At 39.2% G+C, this 18,218-nt stretch overlaps 1 protein-coding gene across 6 annotated transcripts in view; it reads right to left on the minus strand.

The window, feature by feature from the left end:
- Positions 1 to 18,218, minus strand: part of CDC42BPB (CDC42 binding protein kinase beta) — an 89,920-nt gene that overhangs the window by 51,539 nt on the left and 20,163 nt on the right. For all 6 annotated transcript variants that reach the window (XM_054286962.1, XM_054286961.1, XM_054286959.1 and 3 more), the window contains exon 2: positions 9,940 to 10,031. In XM_054286962.1, the coding sequence (XP_054142937.1) occupies positions 9,940 to 10,031 (92 nt within the window). The remainder of the gene's footprint in view (positions 1 to 9,939; positions 10,032 to 18,218) is intronic.

Raw genomic sequence — 18,218 nt, forward strand, 5'->3', positions numbered from 1 at the left:
TCTGTGGAAGAGAAAGTATAGTTCATAAAAAGAAAGCTGACTCATATTTTCACATTAAGTGGTTATCAAGTTATGGCACCAGTAAACACACTGCTGCTTTAATTGTAAGGGTGACAGTGGGACAGCTTCTCATGTCAGCAGAAAAATTCATTGAACCACACAGCAAATTAGGTAATTCCCCATGAATTTTATCTCTAGAAAGAAATCTTAGGACTGCTGAAGATATCTCAAAGAACTGACAGAATTTTTGCCTGATTAGACCTGACTCCTCAACCAATTCAAATAATTAGGATTTTTTTAAAAGAAAACAAACAGAAAAGCATAACCCAAACTTCATTGATATTTGAACTGAAAGAGGGAAGCACAAATAAAATAATGCCATGATAAACTCAGTGCTATTATAAGGAAGAATACTGTTACAATATTGAAAAAGATCCTTTCTGCCATAAAATACCTCAGTGTTTCCTTGAGTTACCTTTCTTTTACTTCCCTCATCAGGTGGCAGCATTTCTAAGTTTACTTTTGTCATATAATGCTTTGTCTCCTTCTGAGACGTTGCAGTGGAGTTGTTTTCTCTTACTTCTATATTAATTCTTCCTTCTCTGGCATACCTCAAATTCAGTTACAATAACCACACTGACCACTCTGTGAGATCAAACAGAGGCCTCTTATACTGCAGTTGTGCAAAGCATGCAAGATGTCTGGTTTTAAATATGATGGTTTTTATCCTACATTCCGATCCACCACATCTACTAATGTAAGGAAAAACCATTCAGCTGGTGTTCAGAGGTATTCCAAAGGACATAGATTTGTACACTGCTACAAATGCCTCCTTTAAGAACAAAAGCATTGTTTCTATCTTCAGAGTTTAAAAGTTTAGTGGCTGAACAAGTGCTCATGTTATGCACAGATGAGGATTTAATGTTCGTTTTCACTCTCCATTTCTAAGCCTAATAGAATTTACACTGTATTAGTAGTTAAAAAAAAAAAAGTATGCTAAGAATAATGAAAGGAAAAAATGTACAAGCAGAGGTATGATAAAACAGCTTCTCAAGAAGAAGATTTAATAACCTAAAATATTCCAGGCCTGGAAGAGGTAACAGCTATGATAGACACAGGAAACCATGAATGTCATGGAGAACATGAACAGAGAACAGTAATTTACCACTTCTCATAACACAAACATATAAAGCATCAAATTAAAAAAAAAAAAAAAAGATAAGAAGATTAAGGAAGTATTATTGTCACAAAAAAAAGTTCTGGAACTCAGCCACAGGCTGCTGTGGCCACCTAAGTATTCAGAAAGTATTTAAACACAGACATACTTAATACCTGAGTAATACCCACTGCAGTGTGGGCCTCAGTGACTACTGACCCCCGAGTTAGAGGGGTGGGCTGGGGACTCCCTGAACCCTCAGCCACTGGAAACTCTGAGGATTCAGCTTTGCTCTGTTCTTGGATTTTTTTTCCTACACCTCTCTACTTGGCCAAAGGGGTGGGACATGGGCTAACCAACCACCTTTAATGCCTGTGTCAAACTAAGGAAATTAAAACTTATTCCCAATTTGCATCTCATAATGCCAGACTGCAGTACAGAATTGGGGGGGGGGGGGGGGGGGGGAAATGCTCAACAATCACAAAGTAGTCTGGTAGATATTTGAGCGATTCTCTTTTACTGGTAGATATTTAAGTGATTCTCTTTTACTAAGTCTTAAAAATGTGACAAGAAAAATTGCAGGTGCAAGGGTCCCCCCAGCACTGCAAGCCCCCTTCCAGTCTGTATGGATTGATCACCATCTGATTTGATTAGCATCACCATGACTTGTCGTGCTCAGGACTGAGGCAACAGGAAAACTGCAATAAAGCTCAGGTATGTTTCCTCAAGGATTTCAGAAAGCCTAATGAATCCTAGTGCCTTCACTTCAACACAAGTTTTGACATATTTATGTAAAAAAAGAGTAAGACAAGTGAGGGTAAAGCATAACTGAGATCCATCTATGGTAACTACAACTCACAACACCCCATCAGATTTGTTTTGCTTCTGCCATCCATTTCTTTGCCATATTTTGTGTCTCAAAGCTCTGTTTCACTTGCAGTGCAATAAAATAAAACAAAGAACCAATATAGCTAAAGTAGCTTTCTAGACTTCAGCAAGAGTTAGTATTTTGCTTCTTGAATTGTTTTATAGGAGTATGTTGCTATGTTTTGATCTTCAAAACCCACTCAATACTGACATTTAGGGCTGCACTGTGCAAAGCCATCCCAGGCCAAGTTCCACCTTTCCCAGTGTTCCAATGAAATCTGCAGGGTGCAAATCTCAGCCAAATCATCCTCTACAGACAAGACAGAACTTCCCAGCACTGTACTGTGCCCCCTGAGTGACACGATCATCATTAGTAAGCAGCATCAAGTTACAAATTTTATTTTATGTAAATGGTAAGTATGGTGCAATAAAGTGCAGAAATCATTTAAATGTAAGACTGGCTTCCAGAAAACAATTAAGACAACTAACAAATCCTTCTTGAAAATCATGCTGGCATTAATTTCAAAGCAAAGACAAAAAAAACTCACTAGGACACTAGTCATGCTCATGGCACCTTAAACTTTCAGGTAAAATTTATCTTTAAGGACTGGACTTACAGGAATAAGGTGAAACTGGACTGCAAAATGTTCTCAGCTGAAGAGGAACACAGACTTATAGGTGATAATACTTGTGCAAACAGCTCATAATGGCAGGTAGTTAAGAAAAAAGGCAAACTGAATCTGGAATTCACAGGCAGATACACACCACTGGGGATGGGTAAACATTACTGCCTTGCAATACAAACTCACTGGAAACTCCACACACAGCCACACCTCAGAATAAACTTCATCTGGAGCAGGTGTTTAAGAGGACAGTTGAGGTGATCAAGAAACTAAAGAGCCTCTCATGCTAGGGTGGGAATAGAAAAAGCCTTACTTGCTAAAAAAAAGAAAAAATAAAGTGTACATTATTGTTATTATTATTCAAGGCCAGGTGGATGGGGTTCAGATCAACCTGGTCTAGTGAAAGGTACCCCTGGCCCATGGCAGAGGGGCTGGAACAAGATGATCTTTAAAGCCCCTTCCAAGCAAAACCATTCTATGATTCTATCTAAAAATAAAATTGGAAGGAATGGCATCAATAAAAGTGGATGATAAAAAATCTCCTTTGTCTTAACAGACAATAAAATTACATGGATAAAACAGTGTAAAATACCATGAATTAACCTTTGATGGGAACTTGGAAAGGCTTTAGACATTTGAGGAGAGATTTTAGTCAAGCCTTTCAACTGGGAGAAGAGACAAAATGTCATTTCAGATATAAACAATTTACCCATAATGTCTTATTACCAGATTTATAATTGAATATTACATTCATTTCCTTTGGCTAAAGCTTGTTCATGCCACATTTACTCTACTATTTCTGTCTCATGCTATTGATACCCTGCACACCAGCTACTGCAAAAACACTGCAGCAACTACTTTATCCTCCTGACACTTTCAGATAGGAAAAAGTCTTTGATATATAGCTCATTAGTTGACAGTTTTAATACTGCATCTTTGAGGAAAAACTGGTCTGGGCTGCTCCATCAGGTTTTTTTTAATGTCTATTTTACATACAAATTTAAAAACCAGAGTGTCTTTTGATAGAGTTCATATGCCATGGTGCAGATTTCCAAAGCAAAATCAGATTTTTTTGAGCATGCAGTGTATATCTTCATGTTGTGCAAATAAGAAATCCCTTACAAGTCCCAGCCAGAAAGAGTCTGCAGAAGAAGAATTAAGGCCCCACATAGCACCTAAGCTGTTCCTCAGGGCTGGGGGGTTTGCAGAGACAAATGTCTGCTCTCACAGCAGCACCACAATGAACTGTGTGTGTCTCTGGCTCCTTGCAACCTGCCTGTCTCCATAGTTACTTGGTGCTGCCACACAAACACACACCGAGCTGGGGAGGACTGAGATAGCAACCAGCTCTTTTGAAGCATTTTCAAAACAAAGCAGCTTCTTTCTTCATCCATTTCCATAGCAGAAAATAGCTTGCTTTGATTTAATTTTCTTTTTTTCATGAAGAGCGTATTAAAGAAAAGCAGAGCTAATTAAATACTTCTTTTGCATCGTATTCTGAAGGCTTTGACTCTTTGAATAGTTGAATGAAAAGTGTCATATGTGGTGTGCAATAATTTGGAATTCTGTTAATCTACAGTGTAGGAAGGTACAGTCCCTGCTGGGCACCTAACAGCAACCACCAAAGCTCTGAATAGGTGACACAGCCTTAATTGCAGTCCACAGGCTCCCTGTGCCCCAGGTTAATTTCTAGAAGTACATCAAAACACTGAACTCAGCACCCTACAGCTGTGATTACAAGGTGGAGAGGTCACAAAGAGCTCTGCCTCTCACTGCAGAGCAGACTGACCACGGGAATGTTTTACATATTCCCTTCTGACTCTCAGTGCAACCTCTGCCAGTATCTCTCTCATTAGAAACCACATCAGTGATCAGAACTGTGGTACACAGGGGATCAGCCCTATTCTCTCTCAGCCATTATTTTCTTCTGGAAACACATTTTTCTGTCTGTTGATCCCAGCTGAGACTGTGACTAAGCATCCCGAGTGGAGTATTATTACCAAACACTACACAGATCAAGTCTGTGCACAACAGCACTTACATGAGAAGGTATTTCTAATCCATCCAGAACAGTAATACTTAGGTGGGGCACATTAAGAGTTTTAGTTATTTTTGTGCTAAGCAAGACCAAGCAGTTCCACCCTTCTGCTGGAACCACAGTAAGTATTGCTCATTCAAGAAATCCTTGCTAACAAACAAGGGAAGGAAGACAATTGTTTCAGTCCCACACTGCCAAATTTCCAGGAGGTGTCAGCCACGTTATACAATCCAAGTTCTCAAACAAGGTACATTTTGACTCATTCTTCCTTCAACACCTGCTCTTTGACTGGAGTGTGTTATCTACAGCAGTGTGCCTAAATAGTCTTTTACACAAAAAGAGACATGTGACATTAAAGACATACAAGCACATCACTGAGGGCAGATGAACCTTGCAAAGAAGCACATGCAAGTGTTTAGAGCCACAGCCCCCATGTACAGCGTCCTCCTCCTATCCCTCTCAGCTTGCTGTAAGCACAATTGCTCCCAGTTCATTTGGCATGTGCAGCCAAACACCAAGCACACAGAGAGCACTTCTCAGGCTGGCCCGAGGTTCCCAGTAAGTACAATCCCACCAAGGCCAGGTCCTCAGGACATCCTTTCATTTCAAGTAACGGTCCATGGTGTTTCTCGATGAAAGGAACAGTCAGGTACAGGCAAACTTCAAACCACAGCTCGACTGCTTTTTGGTTTCTTTGTTGTTTTGGTGTGGTTTTCTAAAGGTTGAAAATCTGAAAGAATTTTGCATTCTATGCTGATATTCCTTAAATCTCCTAAAGACTGTATTTTCACTTCTGTGTAGTTTGCAAAAGTGATTTTCACTCTTGTGTAGTTTGTGTATTTTCTGTGTAGTTTGCAAAATACTTCCTGCTACACAAAATACTCTTTCTTGTCTACAAACACAGCCTTCTGCAGTAATTTTATTAATAGAAACCAGAATTTAGATAACAGAAAACCATTTTACTACTGAATTTATTTCAGGGGGCTTTTCACTTATTATTAGTTTTGCTCCCTGTGAAGGTTGTCCCTATGTACAGGAGGTACCTGCCTGTATGACCCAGAAAATGAAAAACTAAAAGTAACACTGGGGCACTCATGAAAATGCTCCACCCAGCTGGGTATGGGTATACACCCAGGCAAATACAGCCTAGAGATGAGGAAGAACCATGAGCACTTTATCCTCCTTCTAGCATTTCAAATTATAAACTGTTCTGTCATACACTCAAAAAACATATAAAACATGTTACATGTTTTAACATTAAACTTCTAACTAACTTAGTTAGAAGTTTAACTAACTAATTAACTATTTCTTCCTAACTATGAAACTTCTGAAAAAATGACATTCTCAAGCCAGTGACTTCCTGAGTCAGAGCCCTACATGCTGCTGTAAGGAATATTCAGACATTCAGTTCTCCCTGATTGCAAAGTGGCTGGCTTCCTTTATGTGAAAGGAGAAGTCCAGGTGGCTACAGAGGAAATCTCTAGGCTCTAAGCTAGGCTGTTTCTCCCCTAGCATAATAATGACAATTTAAGAAACATTTTTCTCTTGCTTTCTCAGACATGCCATGCTACAAGAACCTTCATTAAGGTGGTTTTGCATTGGGTTTTGTTCTCATATTGCTGGGAAAAGTGTAAAGAATCAAGGTGAGTTCTGCAAAGGAGAAAGAAAGAAAAAGGTACTGACATGCCAGTACAGATGTGTTCTGGTGATTATATCAACCTGCCTTAGATACTGATTTTGCAGTCGTGTTCACAGGGATAAAAGCTCCCATGTGCTCTCAATCCTCTTTTTGGTCAAATACCACGTTTCCTTCCTTGGCTTGCATCTTTTCTGGCAAAAATTGACCACTGATCCTGACTAATAACTAATATCATGCTTTTATTTTGTTGGAACTGTATTTCTTCAAAGCTACTGATTTATGCAAAAGTTCTTTGGGAAGAATAAAGCCCGTGGCACTCTCCAAAAAAATCCAAAGAAGGTAAACTGAGAAGAATGGAATGTAATTTTCATCCTTTTTGATGTCTACCTTGTTTAGCTGTTCAGTATTTAAATTAAACTACTTCATTCTAACAGGAATCTGTTTAGTTTAATTCTGAATAATTTCTTTATACATTTAAACAAATATTTTATAGGTATTCTTAAAATGTATTTTTAGCACATAAAGCCCATCAAGTAATTTCAAACATAGTTCCCATGTATGTATGAAAGTATTATGGAAAAATTACTCACAACTCCTCCATTCAGCTTTCTCAAGTGTTGTTTTATACAAGTCAGATGCCACCAGTTCTTTTCAAAAAACTACATTTCATTTTCTTATTATGGAATGTCAACCTTTACATAATTACTATTTTATAATGCCTATAAAATCTGGCAGTTATAGCAGTGTGGTATATACAAGGGTCAAAGGATTCTTTCATAAGCAAAAAGCACAAAATACTTTGTGGCAAGAGTGATTAAAGTATAATGAACTTAAAATCAATGATTCCTGTATAATTTAAACTGATCAAAAGTTTCAAGCTGCTGCAACTATAAATTAAAGCTTTTCTAGATAAGAGATGAACAAGATGTGATATTGCCAGGTAACTGATAGCACTGACTCTGTGAGCACTCAGCTCCAACAGAAGGATGAAATTAAGATACCTTCTCATTTCACTTCTGTGAAATTTCATTTCCATTGGGGGGGATGGGATGTGTGAATTGCTTTTGCCAAGTTCCATACTTTTCCAAATGTAAGAGTATGAAACACATTGTTGATTCTGGCACTCCAAACATTATTAACACAAGTTTCCACTCAGCATTTGTATCTTTCATGCACCTTAAGACTTTGATCCAAAGCTAAGAAAGGTCATTCCAGCAAATATAAACTCAAGTCTCTTGAAATGCATACAAATACTTCATCTGCTGTTGTACTGAGACTTCCAGCTGGTCAATTCTTTAAGTAGAGCATCTTTTGAAAAAGAACAGAACAAGCACTATGGAAAACAAGCCTTCCTTGAATATTGTACTGTGGGAAGGCATTCCCAATACTGACTCCATCTGCAAGTCACTATAAAGGGTTCCCATTCTTGATAGCCAAAGCAATCACAAGTCTAGTTCTGAAAAGATCCAGAAACCTTTTCTAATCCTGCCAAAAGACAAACTGCCAAAATGCTAATCTAAAATTCTTTAGATATCAGTGGTCACAGCCACTATAGCAAGTCATTTGGCACAGCAAGAGCAGAACAACATCAAAGTATCCTGTGCAGAGCCTTCCCATCTATACTGTATGCAGCTCAGGAATTTTGTTTCTGACTGTATCTACCCTGATTTCCTGGACCAAACACGCTTTGAAGCTCTTAGGAAAGTCAAACCCAGTGATTGATTCTTATGCACTCCTTGGATCCAAAAGGCCATTTGGTGCACACCTGGAATGGAGGTTCTGGTTAGTTTCCTCCAGAAGAAACCCAGCTCATGGAGAGTAAAATTCTCATGCAGTAGGTGGGGGCATTCAAAACTGTGCCACTGCTTTGAACCAAAACTCTAACAAAGAGACAGACAAGTACCCACTACTGTCTTGATTCTTTAGGCCTTTTATCTACTTATAAACCTCCCAATTTAGACTTCTTTTCTGGACTAAGTTTGTAGCTCTCAGTCCTCCCTTAGACTAACCAATATTTTTCCTATTATTGCTTTTTCCTGACAAACTTTTTACCATAACTTTTCTTCCCTCTAAAATTCGTGTTCAAATAATACTAAAGTGAATCACTCAAATGAACTAAGTGATTTTCATGCAGCAGTTCCATTACTTTCAGATAACACTTCCTTTTATGTAACAAATATTGCACTCATCAAGCTCAGCATCCACTAGAAAGTGAATTTTTGTGTTACAGGGCAAGACATTATTGCTAATCTGGGCATTTTATTAAAATGCTTCACTTCCTTCAGCAGCTGTGTTCATGATGATTACATGTAAACCATATGCTACTGCATCATTAAATGATGGTACACATGAAGAGATATTCTTGAAACGTTAATTTCTGTCTTAGGTGTCCACTTTTCTCAAAAGCAGTTTCTGAAGTAGCTTAAAATTACGTGCATATAAAGTCATTACTTCACCCACTACCAAGCGCATATGCACACAGAAACCTTGTTGTTTTCTGAACCCAGGTGAAGCAGGATCCTGGTGTTTCTCTAGCTGAGTTTCTGGTTGCCCTCTGCTACCCTGTCCCACATTCAAACCCTACATGAAAGAGTTTGGGGTGCCCAGAACACACCAGGCTTGGAAGGAATGCCTGGCATGGCAGAATCCTGCTCTCTGTGAAGACAACAGGACATGGGGATCAGGAAGCTTCTCCTTAGGCACTGGCAGCAGAAGGTGCAGCTGAGTGCTCATGGGCTGAAATCAGCCACTAATGGCAGTCTCTGCATTTCACTTTTGTGTGGCACTACTTCAAAAAGGTTTCCTGAAAGAAATAGAAGGGATTTTTACTTCTAGAAATTCTCTAGTTAATCACCTTTTTTGCTGAGAGCTATGACTTTAGTTACTTGTTCTTAAATGCTGAAAAGGTTGTCTTTGAGGTCCTCCCAAAGCCTTGGGTATCCTATGCCTGCCGTCTGTGAAGGCTTTTGCCATGGGCAAGCCCTACCAGGCTTCTGTGATTGATGAGACTTTCATCAAATATATTAAGAAGTTAAGCTTCAGTCCAGGGTCCTGGGACTGGCGAGTCCTCAAAACACAAGGCGTTCCTATCATCCCAGCATGATTCAACTTGCTGTCCAAAAAACAGATCCAGCAGCCTTTGATCTTCAAAGATGACAGGGAACAGCCTTTGAGGCAGCCAAATGCGTCTTTCTGCATTACCAGATTGCTACAGAGACAGGCAGATGGGTGGAGCAGCCTCCACGCTCCTACCATAGCAGCAGCCCAGCTCTGTGTTAAATTAGAGCAGCAGTGAGCACTACATATGGCAAGTGGAGAAGGGATCCCAAATTCAGCTGTGCAGCTGCTAGGTGGGACCATCCTGCTCATTCACTCATCCAAGAGACATTTGCTTGGCTACACTGAAGTCAGAAAGCCAGTCACAGAAATGGCACACCTGGACACTGAATAACCTGCTTCAAAGGGACCTTGCATTAGGTACCCAGCTATATCCCACATTTGGGAGTATTTTAGCACATCTGTATGAAGCTTTTGTCCTAAGGTCAACTGTAACAAGAAATCAAACAGCACAAATGATGAAAGCTTTATATTACAACTGAAAGTTAAAATCTCTTACCTCTCCAAATGCACCTCTTCCAATCACTTTTATAATTTCAAAGTCATCTCGATGGAGTTGCATTTCTTTTACCAACTTTGTAAATGGTTTGGCTGTTTAACAAAAAAGAAAAAAGGAAAGTCAATTACAAAGAGAAACATTGCAAGCCAACTCATAAACTGGAGGTCAAAAGTATTCATTGCACACCCAGAGCAATACCAGATTTTCAGTTTTTATTAAAACTACAGAGGGGGGAAAAAAGCTAATTACACTATTTAGTTAACAATTTAAATTTTTTTAGAAGTTCAATTGCATGAATGCTTCTGCCTTGCTGCTAGTAAGAATGTAGAGCAAAGTGGTCTTTCAGAAGGATTTCCCTCCCTTTCTTTAGGGTTTTGTGAATCAGTGAAGGACCACGTGAAAGGGAGAGCTCATTCATTACTGCTAAACCCTATGGACAATCTGTCCTACCCTGCAGGCACTAGATTAATTCTCTTCTAAGTGGAGTGCAGCTTTACTTTTTATTTCAGCTAGTACCATCTAAGGCTTTAACAACCCAATTTCAAGAGATAGCTGTCTCCACTCAACAGCAGCAAAACCATTTCCCACAAGATCTGTGGCTAATTTAAGGTTTTTACTTTGAACTGTCTTTTCTGCTAAGCAACGTTCACCAGATCTCAATTAGACAAGTAGTGAAGGGCTGCTTCCCTTCACTACTTGTCTAATTGTCCAATGATTAACTAACTTACACTTGTTTTGTTCTGGTTGTCCCACATTTCTCAAAGTATTTGGTGGATAAATTCTACTATACTTGTAGATCCATCAGTTTTCTCCTCTCCAGATCCCGTTCAGAATATTTTATTTATTTCTAGCATATTGTGATCTATGCACGCGGATCACTATTTAGGTAGAATGTTTGTAACAAGTCACTACTCTGAAGACTAGATCAATAATGAAAACCAGCGGTGTAAGTGCAAGCAAACTGCACAAGGATGAGTTTGCACAAGCACAGCAGCAGTTCACTCTTCAAACTAAGCACACAAAGATTGCTGCTGTCCACCTCATCACAAACACTGTTAGACTAAAAACACCAAAGTTTTCCAATATGTGTATTTTTTCCTATCTGCAACTGAATAAAACATCACAGAACTACTACTTGTAATTCAGCCCAGACTCCTGTTTTTCCTCACCTTACATTATGATTAAGCTAATAAGTTATAAGCCAAACAGAATTCCTGCAAGAGGGGTCACTACCTTAACGGTGTATTTCAGATGCTAACACAAAGAAATCAAACCTTACAACCACACAGAGGTACAGGAGTCTGAACTGGAAACTGAAAATTTCATTATGAAGTCTAACCAAGAATGCCTGAAAACCTCTCAGCAAAAAACCATTAACTGCTAAAATAATGAAGAAACAGCTGTGCTGAAGAACAGTCATGCTGCTGCTTTGTATTCAGGAGGGTGTTACTGAAAAGGCTTCCTCCAGAAGTAATACCCCTTTCTCTGAGGGTTTCTTGTTTATCCAAAGTATGAAATTTAAAGAATGAGACACTGCTAGATTTTCTGCTGCTCCCTATTTCAGCTGGGCAGAAATGCCAATCACACTTTCCTCACCACAAGGTCACTGAGGCTATGACCTGAAACCCAAAATAATTTCCACTGAAGCTCCCCAGCACCACCACCTCAAACCAGTTAGAGATCTGTGCCAGTCCAGTCAGACACCTGTACAAGCACAGCACACAGCTGGCAGCACTGGTATTATCAACTGTTTTGCAAGGTTCTCCCACCTCCTTCCCATCAAATGAGCACAGATGGAGGAAACACAACTACAGACAAGAAACAAACATGCAAGTTCCCCTATTAAAGGTTTGCTACTACAGAATGCTGGTCATTGAACTAACTTTGCAGAACAACAGCTTCTGTTACTAAAATTCAAGGGGAAATGAAATCTAGTATTTATTTCTAGAGGACACTAGCCCAATAATAACTTTTGCTTTAAATAAACAGCAAATTTTAGCAATAGTTCTACTAAGTAAACAGAATATTAAAACTAGAGAATCACAGAATGATTTGGGTTGAAAGGGACCTTTAAGATCATCTAGTTCCAAATCCCTCTGCCATGGGCAAGCACCTTCCACTAGACCAGGTTGTTCAGAGTCCCATCCAACCTGGCCTTGAACACTTCCAGGGATGGAGCATCCACAACTTCTCTGGGCAATAAAATAATTGCTTTAAGTATTAAAAGCTCTGCTGCTGTAAATTGATCACAAGCAACTTTCAAAGCCAGGAGACACAAACCTAGTAAGTTCAAGCTGTCCTTACACTCAAAAAACCCCCAAACCCTTATATCTTACATTTTTGCTGACTGGTGACAAAATATTTTATTATTTCATCTACAAATTTCTTGGAAATTTGGAAGTGCACTCACTTGGAAGTGCATCAAACTTCACACCACTAAAACTGAAATCCAGTTTAGAAATGTGTAAAGTTGTTAAAGAGCAAGTTAGTTTTATTAGTTTTGTATTTTAATATTAATAAATACGTATTGAGCAGAGCATATACTTAAGTTTCAGTAAACAGAAGAAGGAGGGAAGGGCATTACTGCCATCTTTCTAGAAATTGTATTCTTGAAGAAGGAAGGATGAGCAGCCCTCATTTTCTTGACCAACATTTTTGACAAAATCTACAAGAGTCCTAGGTTGGTCCTGCTTTTCCCAACTCAACTGGTCAACTGAAGCACTGGTTAATAAAATCACTGGTTTAACATATGTAAATTAAAATAAATATTCACTCCTAGAAGGAAGCTACTGTTTTTACAAACCATTAGTGCACTTAACTAATGTTTGCTTTTAGTGTTTAGTAGGTGCTGGTGTTCAGAAATACTGCAGCTTCAGTGGTCTCTGTCTTAGAAAGCACCAAACACGAACATTTGAATGTACAGAAAAATTTTAAACTTGGCAGGACTTCCCCTAAACTGGAAAAATTCTGAGTCTTTGTCAAGAATCTAAGATTCCTTAGAAGTAAATTTACCTTGAAACTAAAACTGGGTGTCAAGAGAATCTAATGATCAGAGAGACTACAACAGCAGCTACAGAACAGATCAGAGCTCAGGGGAGGCAACAGACCAGTAATTTATTTAAACTGATATACCCTTTATTGGCATTTGAAGTAGAACCTTGTTTACACCAGCATATGAACTGCTGCATTTAAGTACTGGATTCCACAATTTCTATCTCTTTGTAAGTTAAATAAAAAAATATTTCCAGTTTGCATTCCTGCAGTTGTCCCAGGAGGCTGCTGTTCCTCAGCTGTAAATATGCTGATCAGTAGCATGCACAGAACTGGCAAAATTGAGTGAGGAGAAACTTGCACCAAAAAGCATCAGAGGCAGACTGTGCTTGCCAGAACAATGCCAAGTGATTTATCACTACTTAACTGGTAAAGAGAGATACAGCTTCTCCCTTTGCATACCACTATTTGATAAACAGGGAACTCAAACCAAACTTATCTCCATAAACTAGAATGAATAATTACTTTTGATCCTAATACTGAAGGCAGAACTTATGATCTGGAGTTGATTTAATCCTCAATGAAAATATTTCATCCTGGCAAACAGAAGCATTAGCTGTACTGGGGGTTTTGTTGGCAGTGATTACTGAATTTTGTTATATATACACACTGTTGTCAGGGTAACATTAGCTGCAAGTAATTGCAAGAGTTTGTTTATTCAAGACTGTGAGGATGTAATAAGAATTTGGGATAGACATTCCATGAGCAGTATCTTTGTATGCACCATTGCCTTTTCTCTCAAGCTGATTTTGCATTATTGTACTTGATGTTGTTTGGAAGAAGGGTGTTTTCTATAATGCCAGGCAAGGAAAAAAACCAAACCCAAACAACCAATTTTCAGAAGCCAAGTAATGTATGCTCTGAAGAAAATAATACAAAATAGTAACAGTTGATGTTTTGATTCATAATGAGAAGTGAAATGCCAGCATTTATTTCCTCATTGAAAACCAGGGTACATGTGAAAGACATAATACTCCACACACCAATTCTATTCTGATCATATTCTCCTCTTCAACTGATAGATGGATGTTTTGTTTACACAAAAAGAAAACATAAATTTTAATAATTTAAAAATATAATTTAAATGTTTTACTCACAAGTAAATAGGTTTGTGATATAGGTTTGAGAGCTGGTGCATCTACACTGCAGTCAATGTGTATTATGCCACCTAACAGAAAATATTTGGAGGCAGTTTCAGAATGACTGAAAGCTGCAGGAAATGCCAGCAGAGATGATCTGACACAGCAGACTGGGCTCTCTGCACTGCTAACCCAGGAATGGGTGCATGCTGGCCTCATATGCCACATTTCCTCTCATTTCTAAAAACAGGTCAGGGAAGGATGCCAGTGTTGTCAACATCACCCTCAAAAAATAATAGGTCAGCTCTTCCCACCTGCAATGTGGTTAAAAATGAGAAGTGTCAAGGTATGTTTTGAATTTCTGCTTTCTGTTCATACTCTGGATCACTGGATTTATGTCAATAATTTACCATCTGGAATCACAAAAACTAACACCCTTACACTGCAATGAGCAAAACACAACCCACTGGATTATGATCCCTGCTGCTTCAGTGGTGGAGTTACCCCAGGATTCTTATTTGAGGACTCATCCAAATTTTGCTGGCCAGTACAAATTTCCAGAAATTCACAAAAATCCCTTAGCTGAAGCTGCCAAATGTTCAAGAACACCTGATGTTTTGTATCACTGGCAGCTCCAAGTTTTAAATAAATGTGACAATGGCAAGAAAATCATACAGACTCGCAATTCATGTTGAAAGGGACTAGCTGGTCTCTAATCCAATCTCCTGCTCAAATCACAGTCAAGACTGATTTCAGACCAGGTTACTCATGGTTCTGCCTGGTCAGGTTTCAAAAACTTCCAAGGATGGAGACTCCATGGGCTCTGTGGACAACCTATTTATATAACAGACTGCCTACACCAGACAGTTTCACAGTTGATGCTGTAAGTGATTTGGGGTTTAAGTCATTATATAACATGATAACAACATTCAGGTGGATCTACCCTGAAGGTATGTCCAAACTGTCTGGTCAGACACAAGTTCATCTGCCACCATGCTCCCTTTATCTCCTCATTCCCTCTACAAAACATTGTGGTAGGAAACTATGTGAATTGCAAAATATTAGTGTCAGGGAAAAACAAAATGACGCAGATAACTGTCAGTGGAGCCATACTCCTACCAGGCAGATCCAGTATTTTAAGATGTTTTCTTTGGAGGAAGAACATGAAAGAGCAGCAAATTTCACCATTTCCCTCAGCCATCCCTCAACTTAATTCTAGAAATCAAGTAACTTGTGTGCCCTTTGTGCACCCTTTTCAAAGAAACAGCACTCCTATGATATTGCTACTAAAACAGCAGGCTGGCAGGTTCAACAAGTCAGTGCTTGTATGCATGTCTTGGGAGGTACCCACACCCAGGTAGCCCCAACCTGCTTACTAAGGTGATAAATACCTGTTACAACCCACACTTCAGTTTTAAAGAAGTACAATCCTCCTGTATCAGATTGTGAAATTTCCCCTGCATTTTAGAAATGCAAATTTTTTTTATTCTTCCATCCTATGCTGACTCCAGTTTTAATTTTTCCAAATATAGATCCTTGCTTCCCTTTTCCTGTGCTGACCTGTTTCCTCTTACTGTCTACCTCTCTGAATGCTTTTTTTCAGTCTGGTTTCCTAAGGAAATAAGGTATGAATGATCACACTGTTGGGCATTCTGAAGCCATTCCTCCCTCCCAGTACCTTTTGATCCCAATAAAGTCCCTTCATACCCCCTGTACCAAATTTCTCTGAAGTTGTCCAAAGACACAAAGTTGCTACAAGTTTTATTTTAAAAATGGCAGTGAATAGGAGACACCCATGGTATCACCTCTGCTAAGGGAAAGGCAGCAGCAGGAATAAAGCAGTCACCTGCTCAGCTGGCAGCCAGCACACACCCAGGTGCAAAGCAGACATTCCTCACTGGCCACAGTCATGCAGGGACAGTGGGACAATGCTGCACAGAAGAGGGAAGAAAGGAAGTGTGCAGCAGAAAAGAAAAGCTCATACTGTGGGAAGGGCAGGTGGTTATTCCACTGAGCCCAGTGAAGTTGATAAATACAAATTTACAGGAAGACAAATTTCACCAAAGTTCCGCTGTTTACAAGTCAAGGTGACACATTCTGTGTTCTCTGACACATTTGCTGCTGGGCCTTTGACTTCTGCTCTCCCTCCTATTTTTACAAAGTACATACACACATTTCAGTTACTCTGCTTCTTGTCCTATGTTCCAATTCTTCATCACCCATCAACATCCACTGGACCAATGCTGTGGGGCAAGACTCTTGGTTATCACAATGACACAATTTCCACTGGCTTTAAAACCAGAGAAGCACAACCTGGTTACCTCTTAGAGGGTCTGCAGACCTTGCAGAACAGCCTGCTGCTACAACATTGCTCCACACACTGTCAGAATCCTCTTCATTCCCTGAACAAGGCCAGCCAGTCTTACAGTGGCTGGCACTGTTCTCTTATAACAGTATCACTGGCATTTACTAAAATTTACTAAAATGCCAGTAGAAACACATACATGAACACAATAGCAAGAATGTCTGAGTATTCTTGATTTCTCAAGACAGAAGATGGAAACTAATTATTAAGTTAAATGTCAAACTGTTAGTCTTTATTTGGTATATAAATGCTTTAAAAGCCTTCAAGCTTTCTGAAGAACTGTTGTTGCACAGAGGTATCCATTTGCAGCCAGTTATGGATTTTGCTTCATTTTATAAAAGTTTTTTGACAAACATAAAAGAGCATCTGAGCACCTTCAATCAGATACTGCTGACACTAACAGAACTATGAATTTGGTAACATTTGGATTCAATAATTACATGCAAAACCCCTCAAAGGTTTAAAAGGATAAAAACATTAATTTTAGGCATAAACCAAGTGTGTTGTAGCTTCTGCATCTTGCTCCATAACCAGCTTTATCAGTTAGAGAAGAACTGATTCTGGCATTTGGCATTTGTACACTACTCTGTGATAACTGCATGAAAAATTTATCACCAAGCTAAAGGCTAATGGCATTGGGAAATGCTTTCAAGAAAAATATCAAGTAGTAGTTCTGATGTTGATCCTATTAGTGTTGCTAAATTTGCCAGCAGAAGAGCATGGCATTTACCTCGAAACATCATCTGTGTTCACTGTTATTCTTTTTGTGTGGCAAGCCCCAAAAACAAGTGCCACACAGAAGGACTCAATCAGCAGCAATATGCCAGCTCAGTGATGAATGTTACCACAAACACTTAATAGCTGGCTATCTGCCTGCCCAGCCCATTCACTGCTTTCCATGCTTACAATGAAAGGATGATACTCAAGGTTTGTACAGACAGGCACTGAGGAACACACAGATGGTTTCCAGTAGTCCAAGTGACAAAACACATTGCCAGTTTAACTCCTGCCAAGGCCACTGTGTGCCTTTGAGAACTAAACAGAAACAGAGTTCTAGCAGGTGAGAGGAAGTAAGGGCTGGCTCACACATCCAAAGAAACACACCAAATGACTATCTGCTGTACTCACATATATGCAAGACCTTTCTTTGCCAAAGGAAAAATAATAGGTAAAATAAAAACCACATGCCAATCAGACCATGGTGTGTGCCAGTACTACAAGGGATGCAAGTACAAGGAGAGGACGCTTGCATCGATATCAGAGGGTGAAGCTCACTGCTCAATTTCTCATTTTGTTCATGTTACTGTCACAGAATGATCCGAATTTAGGGAATTACTCCTTGGTTTCTAGAACAAATTCAAGCAGGGCTTGTCTTATTTTTTTATGAAGTTGATCTTGGAAGATAAAACTGTGGGTACTAACGCTGAAGAAGAACATGATTGTAAGCAGCACTGACTTTGGGAAAGCCAAAAGTGAATTACTGTGCACACAAACCTGGTGAAGCTTCACAAAATGTAATATTTCAGGATACCACTGTCAGGACATACACTTTTTTAAGCAGGAAGAAAGACTGGACAAGAAGACCTGCACCTTTATAAGTACTCATAAAGGTATTTCAGCAAACACCCAGCAATTTGAGAATAAATTCTAGCCTGACTCTCATGGGAGAATTAAGAAAGCCCTCAGCCAAACAGTGCTCCTGACTGCACTTGGTAGTCCTGTTTTTTGTATCTCTTTCCAACTTGTCACATTTGTTAGGGAGAGGAAAAGCCATGCTTCTCTAA

Source organism: Melozone crissalis, unplaced genomic scaffold, assembly GCF_028551555.1.
Source record: "Melozone crissalis strain CALT ecotype California unplaced genomic scaffold, PUWL_Pcris_2 ptg000056l_1, whole genome shotgun sequence".
In the NCBI taxonomy this organism is placed as follows: domain Eukaryota; kingdom Metazoa; phylum Chordata; class Aves; order Passeriformes; family Passerellidae; genus Melozone; species Melozone crissalis.